Genomic DNA, 18,293 nt, shown 5'->3' on the forward strand with positions numbered 1-18,293 from the left:
CGTAAAACCTTAACCTTGTCCAACCACTCCTGACTCTGAGCACACTACTCCTGACTTGACCATTTCATTTCCCAACTTTAGATTTCATACTAGCTCCCAATTGCTCAGAAGAAGTTGATATTGTTAGTTTTTATTATCATATCAGGTCTTCATTGTTGTGTCTTAAATACTGTAATTGTGGTAGTCTGATCTCAGTCTTCCTTAAGTTATGATATAATATATGACCCACTAACTTTCTGTTTTCTTTCAATATAGTTGACAGTTATTGCTAACCCTTTGATTAATCCTGCAGTTGGAGTTCGCATAGGTGGGAATGGCACTTTATGTATTCCCTGTTAGCGTGCTAGCCTGCTACTCTACTACCACCCCATTAAGATAAGGTGCCACCTTTGATAAACCCTGCAGTAAGAAGACTGGGGTATCAGCCCATGATTTATCTATTCAGGAAAGGGTAGAACTATGGCTTGAAGTGAACTTGGTTAGTTAGTAATTATCTTCAACTGAACAAGATGTTGTTTGTGTGTATCTAGGTGTTTGTAGGCAAAATAGGCAATGACAATCATCCTCTAGTGGCCAATATAGTTACATAGGACAGTAGAGCAAGGTCATAAGTAAATTACATACACTTTTTCTAGCAGATTTAAAAAACAGGATAAAGCAGTGCAAACTAAAACAGCAAACATTTGAGGCATAAGTGAAGTAAAATGTTCCTTTTTATTTTTAACAAACAGAAAACCCACCCTTTCCACCCACAACAGGCCCACCCCTCTCCCCAGACAAATAGCCCCTTCCCCAAAAAGTCCAAAAAGTCCAACAAAAGTCCAAAGTGAAACCCAGTCCCAACTCCCTTCCCACCCTCTCCACACACATGTTAGCATTGTAGAACACATACAGAATAAATACTATACACATACCTGAGAACCCTTCCCTCAATGCAGCCAATGCTCTCGCAGTGGGTATCCGCTGCCAGGCCTGCCACCTGCTGCCATCATGGAGGGGCGGTGGGGCTGCACATAAAAGACCAGTGCTGCCTCCTCCACCTCACAAAGATTGGCCGGGCTGCATCCTTTGGGCGGCACTACCACCCACAAGGTAGGCAGCTGCTGCTCTGGCTGCTCGGGGGGCTTGGTGCCACCGTTTCCATTCTCGCCGCACTGCTCTGCAATGGCATAGGGTGGGGTAAAGAAAATGAAAAGAAACAGGAGAAAAAAGGAAAGAAGGAAGAAATAAGGAAGTAAAGGGGAAAATAAACAAAAATACAAAAAGTCACGAAAACACAAAAAATATGAAAAAAGTAAAATACACAGACACAAAAACACACACTAATGCAATGAATAAAAATGAGGGGTAGATTAATTTATGAGGGCGGAGGATGGAAAAGATATAGAAGGATTAAAAAAACAGGCCCTGCACCATGAACAGAGTAAGAAAAACAAGATGGCCGCGTCTGTGTGAACTGCGTGGTGCCATTCGTGCATGATTTTGAACTCAACAACGTACTTTGTTTTGTGTTTGACATAAATGCGACATGAATGGGGGTGACTGGAACAGTCCACCCTTCCGCGGAACTCCATGTAGCGTGGCAGAGTTTTTTGACCACTTTGAGGAGTTCTGTGTAGCTCGAACCCATAAACTCCGCCCAGGCTTATCCCCAATAAGGCTGTGTGTCCATGCTGCAGCCGTATTTTTATGTGTTCAGCTCATTGAGTGAGCGTCTGCACCTGCTTCCCGATACTGACTGCTAGAATACTTTCCCACATACACGCACGCACACACATTCACACACACCCCCAAACACACACACAACACCCCCCACCCTCTCCCCTGTCGGAGCACCCACTTACTGTGTTTAGGGGGTCCTCCGGCAGGAGATGGAACGGGGCGCTGCTGCCACCACCAGCGTCCACCAGCAGAACACCGCCAGGCCTTATTATGGGTCATAATACGGCTGGCAGTGGTCTACTGGTGTGGCGCTGCTGGTGGCAGCAGAGTCACCTTACCACCATCCACCGGCATGGCCCCAACCGGATTTCCATCATCCTTCGGGTGTAAATCCGGCTGTGGTCATAATACGGCAGATGGCTTATAGCCGCAGTGACGGTCTTTTGTTGGCCGTCGCCGCGGCGGTAGGTGGTTTTTACCGCCAATGACATAATGAGGGCCACAGTGTTTATAAAATCCTAGTGTGCTACCATCTGGGCTATGGGTTTATCCACTTTCAAGCACTTTACTGCAGCTACTATCTCGGCGAGGTATGACTGGTAAGAAGACAGAGATCAAGTGAGAGTTTACTGCTGCTTTGTCGGATGGTGAGGCCATATAGATAGCCTTTGATATTATTCCTGAACAGCTCTTAGTTCGCCCTCATTGTTAGTTTGAACTTCTCCCTTCACTCTCCTAATGTCATCAGTGTACTGCTGCATTCAGTCAGCTTGGGACCTGTTTGTTAGCATGGGTCCTGCTTTGTTTCTCCTTCATGAAAATCCAATTCTAGTCTAATCAGGATAATTAGCTTTATCGTATTTCAAAGAGCAAAGTTGGCTTCTCACTGAGGTGAGCTGTCTCCCAGTCATTCTGGATGAGATTGATTTGTGCTTTTGTTTTCCAGGACTACCAATTCCTTGCACGGACATTTGAGTGCAATTTTCCACCTACATCCTAGGTAGCCTGCCTCCTGAATAAATACCCATCTCACGACTACTATAAAGGTGTCACATGCCACTCCCTTGCTTAGGTCTCCACTGTTGATAAGGATGAGATAATCCTGAATTTGTCACGTATTTCATGGAGGGCCACTGGGTCTTTTATGAAAGAGTCATTCAGGTGCCATGTGCCTCAAGATCTCTCTTTGTCCTAGGTTATTCAACAGTTAGCTGTATCAGACCATGGTCAGATACGGTTTGGGGAAGGTGTGGCTGCAGGTATATCTTTGTATCATTTTACTGACCTTGCCAAGAGGAAAGGCTTAGTTGTCCGTGCAAGCATTGGAAACTGCCTCTTGAGGCCTAGGAGCTGCTACAATATTAGGGGATAGGAGGGCCCAGTTACAGTGGGGATCTGAAGCATACATGATTCTGATTAACATAATCTATCTTGCATTGAGGGAAGGATTTAAAATATCCTTCGTGGAATAGGTCTGCTGGGGTTTTGCACTCTTCTTTTTCCCAGTGTTTAAAGTTACCTCCCTTCAGAGCTGGGGTGAACTTGGTGTTGTGGTGCCTGAGTGTGTAGGGAAAGGGGAAGGATGTCAAGCAATTTCTCTCAATTATCTGGTCCCCTACCTCAGCATAGTTTTCGTTAGAGTCAACATTTTGTGGATGCTGAATTTTCCTTAACCAGGCTAACTGCCACTGAGAGGGTCCCACCACACCCAATCCATGAAGAGTCATTTCTTCTCACTCTCCTTAAATATTTAGTCTAGAGTAATATCGGAGTGTAGTGCTCAATTTTATTGCAAGAGGGCAGGACAAATTAGCCAGGTTAATTTACGTGCTCACTAACTCACTCGCTGTCTGTCCTACTGACTCGCACACTCTATTTGTTCAGTGAAATTATTTTCTTTAAACATAACCTGGAAGCTAATGTGGATAGATCAAAGAATAATGTCGTCTTTTATTAAAGCTCACACATGAAGACCCTGGCCAGCAAGTTCCCTTCTTTATTTCTTAAATTTTTAAAATGACCCAGATCACATTAGCCTTGTAAACCAAAATATCTGTTTTAATCTATTTCCAGGCGGAAGGATATGTCATTGGAAGCTGCATCAAACATATCCCTATCGCTGGCCGAGATGTTACCTATTTCATTCAGCAGCTTCTCAGGGAGAGGGAAGTGGGGATTCCACCCGAGCAATCCCTGGAGACGGCAAAAACCATTAAGGTAAACTTTCGAAAGAGTTGTCTGTTACATTCACTTGATTTGGAAAACAACAGGAATTTACGACGATGACTTTGCACAATGCATTGTTTCCGGAGCACATGTATTTTGTTGTTATTTCTTGTTTCTTTACAGCAAACCCCGAGTTTTCGGTTGTTTTTTATTGTTTTCTTTTGTTTGCTTAGCCCTTCTTCATTTTAGAGTATCTACTACTATTGAACGACAATCAGTTTTTTCCCTACTGTTTTTGGTGTTTGTTTTTCCTTTTCCCTCTTGCAACCCCTTAATCAACTAGAAGTGATGTAACTTTGGGCGTGCCATGTGGGCCACTGTTTGGGTTCAGGTACCCCCTTCTTGATCCACAATACACTGGATCTTTCCCGAGGGGCTTTACTATACTGCTGCCAAATTGTTTTCCAAGGAAATCCAAATAGTGCTTTTGACACTTACCTCCCCTGACAGTCACATTAGTTTTTTTCATCTCTCTGGAGGCTGAATTAGGCAATCCTTTCAAATAGATCTAAAGAAAGCAATGCAATCCAGGTAAACACACTGAAGTTCTTAACCTACTGGTCCCTCATTTAAACTTCAGTATGCCAATTTTTGGCGCGGGCATTATGTAGGATCAGAATCTCAGCTTCTGGCCGGTATTTCTGCACCAAATGTCGGCACGTATGACTATTTCTTTCTAGGAATACAGAATAACTGCACAGACCCAGTAATACTGGGCCTATTTCGTGCAGTTTTCTGTAATTTCAGGAAGAAAGTTTCTGACATTTTCTGTCTGCTCAGACCAGGCAGAAAGCGACAGTGGGAGCGCTTGTGTCAGAAAGGTGGAGGTAGGGGGCTGGTGGTTGTACAAGAGTTCAGCGAAGCTTCAGATTGTCCAGGGTGAGCACTGCCTGCACCTCTTTACTGCTGCAGGGGTCAGTTAGGGACCAAGCTGCGCTCTTACCCATAACCCCTGCAGCCTTGAAAAAGAGGTGGTGTCTCCAGTTCTGCAATTATCAGGCCTGGAGCTTGTGTACTTGATAATTCAAGACTGGAGACTCTTGAAATTGTGAGTGGTAGACTTTCTCCTATGCTGAATTGTTGCCACTCGTAATGAGGACTTTGGTGGGGTAATTTTTGTAGGGCAACCAAAAGTATTTGAGAATTTCGTAGCCCTGCAGCTGTTTAAAAGCTAATTAATTCTAGGTATGACTGAGCATCTATCTAGCTATGAATCCGAGTTCAGTCCCTTTCAGTCTGCACATAATCTCAGTTCTGGAGTAGCCCTTCAGTAATTGCGTTGATATCCAGCTCCACATGACTGGACCGATAACCACTGGAGGACTTATTGACCTTCAAGTCCAAGATCTTCATCTTTCATGATGTGCCTTAGCCAGGCATGCTGTCACCAGTGTCAGTATAATGGATACACCAGGCAGTTAGTTTAGGTAGATGAAGGAGCAGATCAGAGAAATGCAGCAGCAGTCATTCCGGTATTTATTTTCCAGGATCTGGGAGACTTAGGGCCTGATTTAGAGTTTGGTGGATGGGGTTACTCTGTCACAAATGTGACAGATATCCCGTCCGCTGTATTACGATTCAATTTTATCCTATGGAACTCATAATACGGTGGACGGGATATCCGTCAAATTTGTGACAGAGTAACTGTCTGCCAAACTCCAAAACATGCTCTAGCTCTCGCCAATAGTCCTTCTTTGTGTCCTCTTGTGGTAGATTTTGGGTCCACTGTCCTCATATTTCTTATGAACAGCCACTATGAAATAAAACCCTTTTAGATCTGTGAAAGTGGAGATTAAACCAAAAGACATGAATGATTTGGATATGGGTTTTAAAAACAAGCTGGTAGTTTATGTCTTTTTTTCAGCACCAAGAAGGGTCATGAGCACTACAGGCCTTCCCACCCAAAGTGCCAAGGGTGATATTTTATATGATTTGCCCTCTGGTCACTAATCCAGACCTCTAATCATGCCTTTCAGGACTGTATGGAATTTCTCAACAACCCCATTAGGAAAGGGATAAAAACCAGGAGCAGTCTTATACATCCTCCCCATATTTGGCTTCCACAGCAGTTATTTAGCCTGGATGACTTCCTTTTTGTGACCTGCACTCTTGTAAATTTACAAACTCAGGCCGGGTTTTAGAAAGAAATAACGAATTTCAGTGCAACAAGAGATGCTGCTGTGTTGGGTGAATTGGAAGGAACAAAACAGTGCCATACCTTGAAAGATATAGCACCATCCTGCTTTCTTCCTAACGCTGGTTCACTTTATCTTCAAGTTTCTGTATTTGTTTCCTGATGTGGCTTTGAATAACCCAGCATCGACCTCTTGACAGAGAAGTCCACTCAATAGGAAATTATTTTTGTGTAAAATGCAGCAAAGAGTAAATCAAAAGAATCAAACTTTCTTTCCACCATCTTATTGCCCAGTATATTTGACAACTTCTTCATGTACTACAGAAAATTTATCATGAGTAGACACACTTTGAATTAAAGACGGTATAACAAGAACTGTGCTTTCTTTATGCAAGATATATCAGATTGATGCAGTTAGAGACGGACATAAGAATCAATAAATGTACTATTATCTCTGTATTTTTTATCGTTGAACATTTTTCTATGTATGTCATGTTAATTTATATGTATCTGTATTATTCTAAATAACATCATATATTGAGCGCAGAAAACAGTGAATGTGTCATAAAGATTGACATAAAACAATTTGTTCCACCAATAATAAGAGATTCTATTATTGTTGATTAAGTACCGTTTAGGTTATGATCTATCCCTATAAGGAATCCTCTGTTTTTACGTTATAGAGGCCACGTTCCATAGAGTTATTGAGGAAAACCCTTTCCTTTGTGCCGTACTTGATGCTACCATGCACCAACGGATACCCCCTTGCACCATAGTGACCAGCATAGTTTTTATACAAGAAAGGGGTTCTTACCATCCACAAGTTATCTCTCTATGTATGTGTGCTGCAGAATGTAGCGCACATGTAAATAGGAAATAATGAAGAGAAATAAAAATATTTTTCCTTGTTACGCCAATCTTAGTTAGGCACAGGTTTTAGAGTAATTCCATCTCTGCAAGTCCTTTTAGATATGGATTTTCATAAGAGTCCAAGGTGGGCAGTAATCTCTGCCCCGCTCAAGGAGTTTACAAAGTTTTGCAAATCCGCTTTCCGCTTTGAGTGCAGAGTTCCATAATCACTCTGCCTCCAGCCGCGTGACGCAGTTTACCTCAATCCCACACCCTAAGGTACGTGCTATGAAGCACCAATATGGAGTGCTGTGTAGTGTGATAAGCTTGCAAAGTATGGGGATATCTTAAATAATGTGTCACAAGACTCCAAATATGTGCAAAAGTCTGTCAGATCACAGCAATGAGACAAAAAAACACGATCCCAGTGTGAGATGGGCTGATGGCTGACCATTGACTTTATTATATATAGAAAAGAGAGAGCACTCATCCTGAGGGAAACCAACTGCCTTGGAACAGAATGCAACACAAAGGATCAGCATGCCATATACGAACCACTGCTCTCGACTCTCCAGGCTGTGTGAACTGCAGACAGCGAGTCCTGCTGCCTTGGGTGGTGGTGAATGAAATGGCTGACAGGTGGTTTGGTCTCCTTTAACGGGGAAGGGAGCTGCACCTCCTGGATAAGACCAAGGCTGCTATAAGGCACTGCACAGAAGAGGACACAGCATGGTCAGATCAATGACGGAAACTATTCTTAACCTCTGTGACAAAATGAGGATGAGGTCACGCGAGGATAGCAACAACTTGATTCAAAATTTGCAGAATAGGCCTTTCCGTATTGTTAATGCTTCAAGGGATATCTCAACTACTCTTAATTTTGAGCGTTGCTAATATAAATGTTATCAAAGTGATTTCACAACACAGTACCACGGATTGTTATTTTACATTCTTATGGTTGTAAAAGCGTCTTGAAGCGTCTCTGACAACACAAGCGCTTCATAAGGCAGACAGAGCACAAGAAACGCATTTAAATTACAGAAGAGAGCAAATACATTAAGGGACTCACTTTAATGGTGCTTTCCTCATTGTATTGTAGCTTCTGTATTGGTGCAGTGAATTATTGTTGTGTCTAAAAGTTGGCCGAAAATAGAGTTCTAAAAAACGTTATTTTTGTTGTGTTCATTTCCCGCTTTTCTTCTGTGCATGTTGCAGAGGACGCCAGGGTTCTGTCACTATTTCTCAGTTCTGCGAAAGTTTAAAAAATAAGTGATTTCAGCCAAGGCAGCTGTCTGTCACGTGTTATTCATTATGGGGAGAAAACACTTAATTTCGATTTTTCGTACGATTTGCCAGAGCTCACATTGCTGACATAAGTGTACCAGGCTGCTGCAAAGCACCAGATTGCTCTTTTGACTGAGTTTCAGGGTGATTTAATTTTAGAGCTTCCACAGTATTTCAAAGCTGATAAGTTCCCTCCAATGGCGTTTTGAAAATGTTTTCTGTGAATAAATAGATATGAAATTGTTTATAAAACACATGGATGTGACTGTCTGCTCTCAAAAGCCAATTTCTGAGTATTCAGCATCTGTGATAAAGGTTCTTCTAGATTACAGTGCAGATGTAATTTGTAATCATATTCTTTATTCCAGCTCAAGTGTCTGGCCAGGGACATTGCACCCGTTCAGCCTCTGCCAGTGAAGTGATTAAGCTGTGGTGCTGCCTGTGCAGATGTAATCATCAGAATCTAGGTGGGCGGAACTTCGCAGAATTCTACTGAGTTTTTATGTTACTCTGCGGGTTCCGCCCACCTTTAATAAAAATCCATGGGTGGATGAAGACAATGCCCATGCACCATTCATGGAATGCCTCTTTGATGCAAAGTAACGCAAGGCAGCACATTGCGTAGGAGTGAGTTACTTTTTATTTCAAATACAAATTGTGGTATGCGTTGCTTTGTAAATCCTAGAAGAAGACTTTGCTTTGGGTCTGAGTTTAAAAAGTAATGCAAACCCAATGCCCTTTCTAAATCTGGGCCTGATGCTCTTATTGCTGCACTTGCAACTGTGCATCTAAATGGCATGGCCACAGGGTACCAGATTCTGTTATCAGGACAGCCAGTACGAATATATGAGTTTCCTGAGGTAGTATTAGGGCCCAAGAGTCGACGCATATCCATCACACTTCCTTAAATGATTTCCTAGCCACTGACAGTGGTTTCAAGAAATATGTTTAAGAACTCCCAACTTTCTACTGGCATGGCAAGTTAGGCAAAATCTACAAACATCCTTAATATAGGAACTTGTACAGAGCCTACTAAATGGCTGTGCAGTCTTCTTAACATTTGGTAATGTTCATAGGTAAATGTGTAGGCACAGAAAAATACACAGGCAGACTTTTCCTGTCATACTAGTAATCATCTCATGTTCTCATGGCCATTGTGCTCACTGTATAAGAGATTAATCTTGCAGTAAAAAAATGACCTCGTGACAGAGTTGGCCTTGTGTTTGACTCTTTCCGAACTGCACCATTCAATCAAAGGCACCAAGCTAACTGTAAATCACCCCATTCTTTTTGTGAAAAAGTAGCACGAATACCTGGACTTGTTTAAATGCTATGATCTGGCACCTGCTTTGGCTACATCATTTTGGTTTTTAATTGCCCAGGTGAAAATACAAGCTGATTTGCATCATTAAACAAACTAGTATCTAATGGTATGTACGAATTCCAATGTATTAATTTATTTATATTGCTCTTCTACAGTGTTCATGGTGTTTCATGGACGCTTCAGAATACTTAAAAACAAGACTTCAGTAATAATGTATTTCTGGAGTCTCATGGATGTTCTAAGACTTACTGGGGTGTAATAAAGTATGTCTGTGCATAGAGCAGAATGATAGTATCTGTATTGCTCTAGGGGAGCAATATCCTCAGCTTCAAATGTTGGAAGCAGAGGGCTCCTCTAATATAGTTTTGACTATATAGACACTAAGGCAATTACTTGGGGAATGGCAGGTGTCCTATTATATTTAGAGATCTCTCCCTGCCTGACAGAGATCTCTTTGACTTCAGAGGAGCAACCACCATGGAGTTTGCTTTCGAATAACAAAAACCTAATGGCCCTGCCATCCTGTAAGCTTTCTCCTGAGATGTCAGTCATTATTTTTTGTTGTCAGGCATCACCAGACTTTTCTTGGCGGTCACAAACAGGAAAATATGTATGTCAGAACATCTTCCCTTAATACGATGGATGGTCTGAGGTTCTCAAATCGACAGTCTGATGTTGAAAGGGCTGTCAGTCTAAGGTGTCTGATGGATGAGCAAGCAGGAGCTCCATTTACATGATGGGTTGTCCTGAGTCTAAATACAGTGGGCGGACTATCAGTTTATTGGACAGGATACTGCACCATACTTGTGGCAAAGTGTATAAAATTTCACTTAATCCTATTATTCCTGTATATGAACATGGATAGAGTTCACTACAACAGTCACTTTAACCTTTAGTTTTTTTCAGGGAATGTGTTTTGGCAATGCTGCATTCCGAAAGCACACCAAGTGCTCATCCACCATAGAAACAGTAAATAAGCCAACAAAAGATATAACAGAGAGTCTTCACGTTCTCCTCAAAGCTCTGAATAACACCCTATGTTTCAAAATGATATGGGGAAGGGGCGCGTGTCTAGCAGATAGAAATGGACCAGAATGGAAGGGTTTTCATGGAGCCGATCTGCTGCAGAATCACAAAACTGGAATACCGGGTTGAAATATAATGCATTAATTAGCTAAAGGAGAAAATGCTCCAACTTGACATTAAAGTAGAGGACAGCATATAACATGTACGAAGAAACTGCACAACAAAATAGGATGGGAGCCTTATGCCCAAGAAAAATCGGAATCATTTTTTGTACTACTCCAGAGGAGAGACTGTTTTATATTTGGTCAGTGAGCTGAATAACTTAATTTGGCCCGACCTTTCTAAAAATCTGCATTGCTGAATTTAAAGACTTGAACATTTGTGGATTGTTGCCAACATTCAGCAAAACTGTAAAATGTGCTCCAGATCTGCATTTACGGCAAATGCTGCTCAGAGCATTCAAGACACAATTGCAAAGGGAATAGTGGCGGAGGCTACAAGCCCTGATGCCTTTTGGACATTTCAAAGAAGTAACTACAAGTACAGATATTCATTCATATCCATTTTACAGAGCCTCCCAAAAGGCGGACCCAGCTACATCACCGCTGCATGACCTGGTACACCCCTTCCAGACCTCTCCGCTCGTCCCAGCAGACGCTCACCAACGTACCCCGCATAAAGAAGTCCTCGGCTGGAGGAAGATTTTCATATACATGACAGCAAAAGATTCGAACACCTTACTTCCTCACCTCAGACAGTCACCATTGCTGCCTCAGTTCAGGAAGGACCTCAAGACCTGGCTCTTCAACTGATCTCTGAGGACACACCCCTAAGCGCCTTGAGACCATATGGGTGAGTAGTGCACCCTAAAAATGTATGATTGATATACTTGAGCACAAGTAAGAAAATGGGAAGGAAAGAGCAATGGTGAAAGGCATCAGAAATCTGGAAGGCTAGTATAGAAAGATATAGGGTTGGGCGGGCAGGGTAGTCTGTCACGTTTGCAAATGAGTGCCCTGTCCACCAAACACTAAACCTTAGACCTTAGTCATTTTTATCATTGTTTTGGCACAAACACAAGCTGGTTCAAGAGTCTCATCTCTTAACTACCAGGGGGTTGAAAACACTCCCTCTTCCTCTCTCTTCTTCATCCTCTTCTTGCGCACACACCTATGTAGTCTGATTTTAGTTTTCTAATCAATAATCATTATACATGCTTATATTGTTTTTAAGATATTTTATAAATGATTATTATCATTTTAGTTACCAACTGTATTTTTTATTTGTTATATGTATTCTACTTTACAATTTATTTTAAAATGTAGTATGTAACTTAAAGGTATTTTCAAGTTACATGTATTTGAATGAATTGCATTTTATATTATTAAATTAGTGTTACTATGTTTTATATTTTATATATTTCAATACAAATATTACTTTTTTTAAATTAAATAATATTTTAAAGTTGCAATAATGTTAAATATACATATCTATATTACCCAGTGGGGGTTACCACTAGATAGCTATAAATATGACCATGTTTCCATAGAAAAAGCATTTTTTGGTTTACTTATAACTTTGTTGCTTTGGCAAATCTTCAAGCAACTTTTAAAAAAAAGCTTTATCCACATCAGCTCCTTTCCGGAACATTTCGGGGAGATTCATCAAGCGGAAGCCATGAAAAAGGGTGTTCCAAAAACACATTTTCCGCATTCATTTTCCCATTGGAAAATTGATTAACGATACCACAAAAACTGCTGAACCGAATTTGGCAGAAAGCTATATCTTGGTCCAAAAAGCATGCTGTTTGTGATTTGGTGGAAATCCATTTGGTAGTAGTTAAGAAATTAAGGGGCATATTTAAACTTTGTTTGCACCGCATTAGCGTCATTTTTTTTACTCTAATTCGGTGCAAAACGAACTCATTATTTATACTTTGGTGCTAGACCCGTCTAGCGCCAAATTTATGGAGTTAAACTCATTTTTTGAAAGTGGGAACCTACCTTGCCTTAATGAGATGCAAGGTAGCTGTTCCCGTGCAAAAAATGACTCTATGGCCTTAACGCCATATTTATACTCCTGTGCAAAATGGTGCACAGGAGGGGTCAAAAAATGGGGCAAAGCTTGCTTTGCCCCATTTTTTAACACCTGGGTCAGGGCAGGCGTTAGGGGACCTGTGGGCCTATTTCCCTGGTAGAACACCATGCAATAAGCCCTCATGTGCCCTCCCCAGGCCCCAGGGACACCCACACCAGAGGGTCAGTGGAGGATGGGGGACCCCATCCCAGGTAAGTACAGGTAAGTATTTTATTTAATTTTTTAAAGTGTCATTGTGGGCCCTGATAGGGGACCCCTACATGGCACTGGGTGCATTGGCCATGCCCAGGGGACCCTGGTCCCCTGTGCTGGCCATTGGGGTGGTGGGCATGACTCCTGTCTTGTCTAAGACAGGATTCATGTGGTATGGATGGTTCTGCGTCAGAAAATGACTCTTGGCAGGTTAGAGTCATTTTTTTTACTCTAACAAGCCTGTCATTTTTGGTGCAAAAAAAAACCTTCTTCCATACTGGCAGCCCAACCCGACTAAAGACTTTTTTTTTTGCCGCTAGCCTACCCTTTGCACCGGCTTGCACCATTCCATAAATATGGTGCCCGGCTGGTGCACAGAAATGATGCAAGCCGGTGCTAAACATTTTGGTGCAAAACTGAGTTGGTGCAGTTTTGCACCAAAAAGTATAAATCAGGTCCTAAGGCTCAAAAACATATTTCACGCCATGGAGAATCTGCTGAGTTGACAGATCTTAAAATAAGATCGGATTGGCTTCCTCCAACAGAGATGTGGCAACTTTTTTCACATAATTGTATGGTGACAGCTGCACTGTCAAGCCAGACCAAAGAAAAGCACAGGGAGTCACACTCGCTGGTGCTTCTGGAGGTTCTGGGGACCTCATCCCCCAGGGCCTTTTTAAAATTTAGGGAAGGGGGCGAGCAGCCTCCTGTCCCAAAGTCTCTATGAGATCCCAGAAACCTAGGGGCATATTTATACTCTGGTTGCGCCGAATTTGCGTCGTTTTTTTCGACGCAAATTCGACGCAAAACTAACGCCATATTTATACTTTGGCGCTAGACGCGTCTAGCGCCAAAGTTCCCGGAATGTGCGTCATTTTTTTGCGTGAACCCCTTCCTTGCGTTAATGATATGCAAGGGAGGCGTTCCCGTCTTAAAAAATGACTCCCAGGCCTTTACGTGGTATTTATACTCCCGGGCAAAAATGACGCCCGGGAGTGGGCGTGGCCAAAAACGGCGCATTTGCGCCGCTTTTTAACGCCTGGGTCAGGGATGGCATTAAGGGACAAGTGGGCTCAAAATGAGCCCAGAGTGCCCTCCCCTGCCCCCAGGGACCCCCCCTGCCACCCTTGCCCACCCCAGGAGGACACCCAAGGACGGAGGGACCCATCCCATGGACATTAAGGTAAGTTCAGGTAAGTATTTTTTTTTTTTTTTTTTGTGGCATAGGGGGGCCTGATTTGTGCCCCCCTACATGCCACTATGCCCAATGACCATGCCCAGGGGACAGAAGTCCCCTGGGCATGGCCATTGGGCAAGGGGGCATGACTCCTATCTTTACAATGATAGGAGTCATGTTGATGGGGGATGGGCGTCGAAAATAAATGGCGCAAGTCGGGTTACGATGATTTTTTCGACGCAACCTGACTTGCCCCATTTTAAGACGCCCATGCGCCATTTTCCCCCTACGCCGGCGCTGCCTGGTGTACGTGGTTTTTCTCGCGCACACCAGGCAGCGCCGGTCTGCTTGCGCCGGCTAACGCCATTCAATAAATACGGCGCCCGCATGGCGCTTCAGAATGGCGTTAGCCGGCGCTAATTTTTTTGACGCAAAACTGCGTTAGCGCAGTTTTGCGTCAAAAAGTATAAATACGGCCCCTAATCCCTGAGTGCCAAGGAAATAAGTTTAAAAAATATTTAAGGGGGAAGGTTAGGGCATACTTTCCCCCAGACATGGCGGGAGGGGCCAATTTAATTTTGTTTACTGTGAATTCATGGAGGATCAGCTGCAAAGTAAAAAACAAGCCCTGGCAAAGGTCTGGCTTTTAAAGAATGTTGCATGGTAATGTGAAGCATTACAAGTAGATAGCATGGTAATCAATATGGACTTGCGTGGAAGCAATGAACTGTACAGTAAAATTAGTGTAGGTTAAAAGGTTTGGTGACAGATGCACTGCCAAGCCAGACCTAAAAAAACATGTAGGTTAATGACTGCATTCCTCCCATCTGTGCTGCTTCCAGAGAAGAAACACTATAAGTTATCTAAGACATTTTAATAGCATTACATTAGAATGTGTGTGTCCCTGAAAAGTCAAGTTCAGGCAACGCATAAATAAACAGATGATCACAGCTGTGTGGAAGACAGCCACTTTTTTGTGGAAGGACACACCGTCTGCCCAATTAAAACATGTACCCCTATCTCCCAGAATGTGGGTGGAGCCAAAGGCCCTCACCTGGTGATTATCACATAATTGTATGGTGACAGCTGCACTGTCAAGCCACACCAAAGAAAAGCACAGGCAGTCACACTCCCTGGGCCTTTTGGAGGTTCTGGGGACCTCATCCCCCAGGGCCTTTTTAAAATTTAGGAAAGGGGGCGAGCAGCCTCCTGTCCCAAAGTCTCTGTGAGACCCCAGAAATCTAATCCCTCAGTGGGTGGCCTGGTTCCCTCCCTAAATATAGAGGAGAGAACCATGCCACCCACTACCTGAACCTGCATGAGTACACTGGGACCCCATCCCTCTCAGACGCATAATGATAATAACAATGAGGATGGTGACCTGAGTGGGGCACTGTAACTAGTGAATTTCAATGGTTTTTGTTCATTTAAAGTGATATGTCTTAACTTTAACTGACATTTTTACCTAACTATAACATCCTTTTAATCTTTTTTTTCCCTCAGTGAATTTCTAAGTTTTTTAATGTAAAGTAACATAATATTACAATTCCTCGCTACAGCAGTCACTTTAGCCCTTAGTTTTTTCAGGGAATTTGTTTTGGCAATCCTGCCTTCCGAAAGCACACCCGGTGCTCGTCAGCCATAGAAACAGTAAATATGCCAACAAAAGATATAACAGAGAGACTTCACATTCTCTCCAAATCATCAAACAATAAGGTTATTCAAATTAATCTCTTAACTCCTTATGCCAGATTTCAGAACGTATTCATGCAATTAGTTCAGCCATCCAGTATACTAATTATTAACATTTGTTTTTTTTTTATGTAAAAACCATACAATCTGAAAACAGGCTCTGCTCATAGCATGTGTACCGTCAATTAATTATGTCACTTCAATCCTGATTTACTAGTGTTACATTTACATGAAATCTATGCACTTAATGAATGAAGGTACCAATTAACTTTCAATAATTTAAACACTTTCAAACCAAATCATAAAGTCTGAGAACCGACTCTGCATTTAGTATCCACAAGTATTATAAAAAACAGATGACTTCTTAGAAGTCCTCAATCACGGAAACCAAAGGAATAAGGCCCTCATTACAACCCTGGCAGTTGGTGATAAAGTGGCGATAATACCGCCAACAGGCTGGCGGTAAGTACCGCCAAATTATGACCATGGCGGTGATCTCTCCTAAAGACAGCCAATGTACCACACCAACCAACAGGGCGGAAACACCAGCCACCACAGCAGTAGCTGCCTACAGCCAGGCGGAAGACAAACTTCCGCCCACCATCTAATGACATAGTAAACCGCCACCTTTTCCGGGGCGGTACCAACGTCATCAAAAGCCTGGTGGAAACTGAGCACAGAAGTCAAAGGACCCACCACTGGAGACACAGGGAAGAACCACGCCGCCATGGAACCCGAACTGTAAGTCTTTCCCATGATCTTCTAAGTCATGCTCCACCACGAACACCAACGCCGGCGAAGAGGACGAAGGTGAGTACAGCCGCCTAGCACACAAGGGAGGGGGGTGAGGAAAATGAGAGTGACACACACACACACACACACACACACACCCAACACACACGCCATATACACAACCAGCTACACAAGAAAACAATTTGTCCCTGATAAATGGCTGAATAATGCAAGGACAACAGGAATTGACTAAAGTGATTGTAATAAGATCAGCATCAAAAATGTAAGTCGATGTGACAATGCAACAGATATGTACAAATGCACAAAAAAGGGACACTGCCCAGTCCACAGTTCACAGGGGCCATATAACAAAGTCCAAGGCCCCACTCGATCCTTGCACCAATACGGAGAGAACACTGCAGGGGCATCAGTTGGCAAATGGGAAGGCACCTCAGGGGGTGGAGGGCACATCAGCCGGATGTGGGAACAAGACCACTGGCTCTGGAGGGGGCAACATGCCCTGTGCTTTGTCCTGGGGAGTGATGGGCCACAGTATCTGGAGTGGGTGTCTTTCCCATTGGTTCTGGAGGGGACAACATGCCCTGTGCTTGGTCCTGGGAAGTGCAAGGCCACAGTCTCTCGAGTGGTGTCTTTCCCACTGGTTCTGGAGGGGGCAACATGCCCTGTGCTTGGTCCTGGGGAGTGATAGGCCACAGTCTCTGGAGTGGGTGTCTTTCCCACTGGTTCTGGAGGGGGCAACATGCCCTGTGCTTGGTCCTGGGGAGTGCAAGGCCACAGTCTCTCAAGTGGGTGTCTTTCCCACTGGTTCTGGTGGTGGCAGGCCGCACAGCAGCCCATGGAGGCTGGATCATATGGCATCCACCTGCGGTGTCGGCTGCACAGTGGTGGTGGTTGTGGGAGGCTTCTGCTGAGCCCCTGCACCTTTCGATGGCTGCATAGTGGTGGTGGTTGGGGGAGGCTCCTGCTCAGCCCCTCCACCCTCCAATGGCTGCACTGTGGTGGTGGTTGGGGGAGGCTCCTGCTCAGCCCCTGCATTCTCTGACTGCTGCACAACCACAGCTGGCGGTGGGGGCTCTGTGACAGCTGCTGGTGCAGGCTCCTTCCCCTTCTTGCTGGCTGGTGCAGGCTCCTTCCCCTTCTTCCTGACTGGTGCAGGCCCCTTCCCCTTCTTGCTGGCTGGTGCAGGCTCCTTTCCCTTCTTGCTGGCTGGTGCAGGCTCCTTCCTCTTCTTGCTGGCTGGCGCAGGCTCCTTCCCCTTCTTTGTGGCTGATGCAGTCTCCTTCCCCTTCTTGCTGGCTGCTGCAGTCTCCTTCCCCTTCAGTATTTGTGTCCTGGAATCCTTTCCACCACAAGTAGGTGCTGCTGAAACTGGGCCCGTGGACTGTTTGTCTGAGGTGCTTGGCTGGGTCCTTGATACCCTGGCCATACGTGCAGGACGCGGGGGAGGTTTAGGGAAGAGGTAGGTGGTGGAAAGGAAAAGCTTTTTTGGGACATTGGGGTGGGAAGAGGGAGAAGTAATGGGAGTGGAGGATGAGGGAGTGGTTGTTGGAGGTGTTTATCTGCTGGATTTGGGTGCAGTTAAATGGGTTGTATGCTGCTGTGAGGTGGATGGCTGTTGAGTGTCTGAGTCCTTGCGTATGTGTACTTTAGGAGGGGGAGACAGACACGGTGGGAGAGGACCCGGGGGACGTGTGCATGGATGTTGTGGAGGTCTCTGCCAGTGAGGAGAGTGTTCTGCTTGGTGTGGTGATGATGCAGGTAGTGGATGATGATGTGGTGCATGCAGGTGTGAGTGTGGACATAACTGGGTGGGAGGTGGAGGAGGGGAAGACAGTGGAAATAGTGGATGTTGTTGTGTCTGCAACTAAATGGTGTTT

General features: G+C 44.0%; 1 protein-coding gene across 3 annotated transcripts in view; it reads left to right on the plus strand.

Annotated features, from left to right (window-relative positions):
* The window catches only part of ACTR3B (actin related protein 3B), a 578,551-nt gene that overhangs the window by 264,143 nt on the left and 296,115 nt on the right, over window positions 1-18,293 (plus strand). For all 3 annotated transcript variants that reach the window (XM_069211126.1, XM_069211127.1, XM_069211128.1), the window contains exon 7: window positions 3,736-3,879. In XM_069211126.1, coding sequence (XP_069067227.1) covers window positions 3,736-3,879 — 144 coding nt within the window. The remainder of the gene's footprint in view (window positions 1-3,735; window positions 3,880-18,293) is intronic.

The sequence above is a fragment of the Pleurodeles waltl genome, chromosome 10, assembly GCF_031143425.1.
Source record: "Pleurodeles waltl isolate 20211129_DDA chromosome 10, aPleWal1.hap1.20221129, whole genome shotgun sequence".
Lineage (NCBI taxonomy): Eukaryota > Metazoa > Chordata > Amphibia > Caudata > Salamandridae > Pleurodeles > Pleurodeles waltl.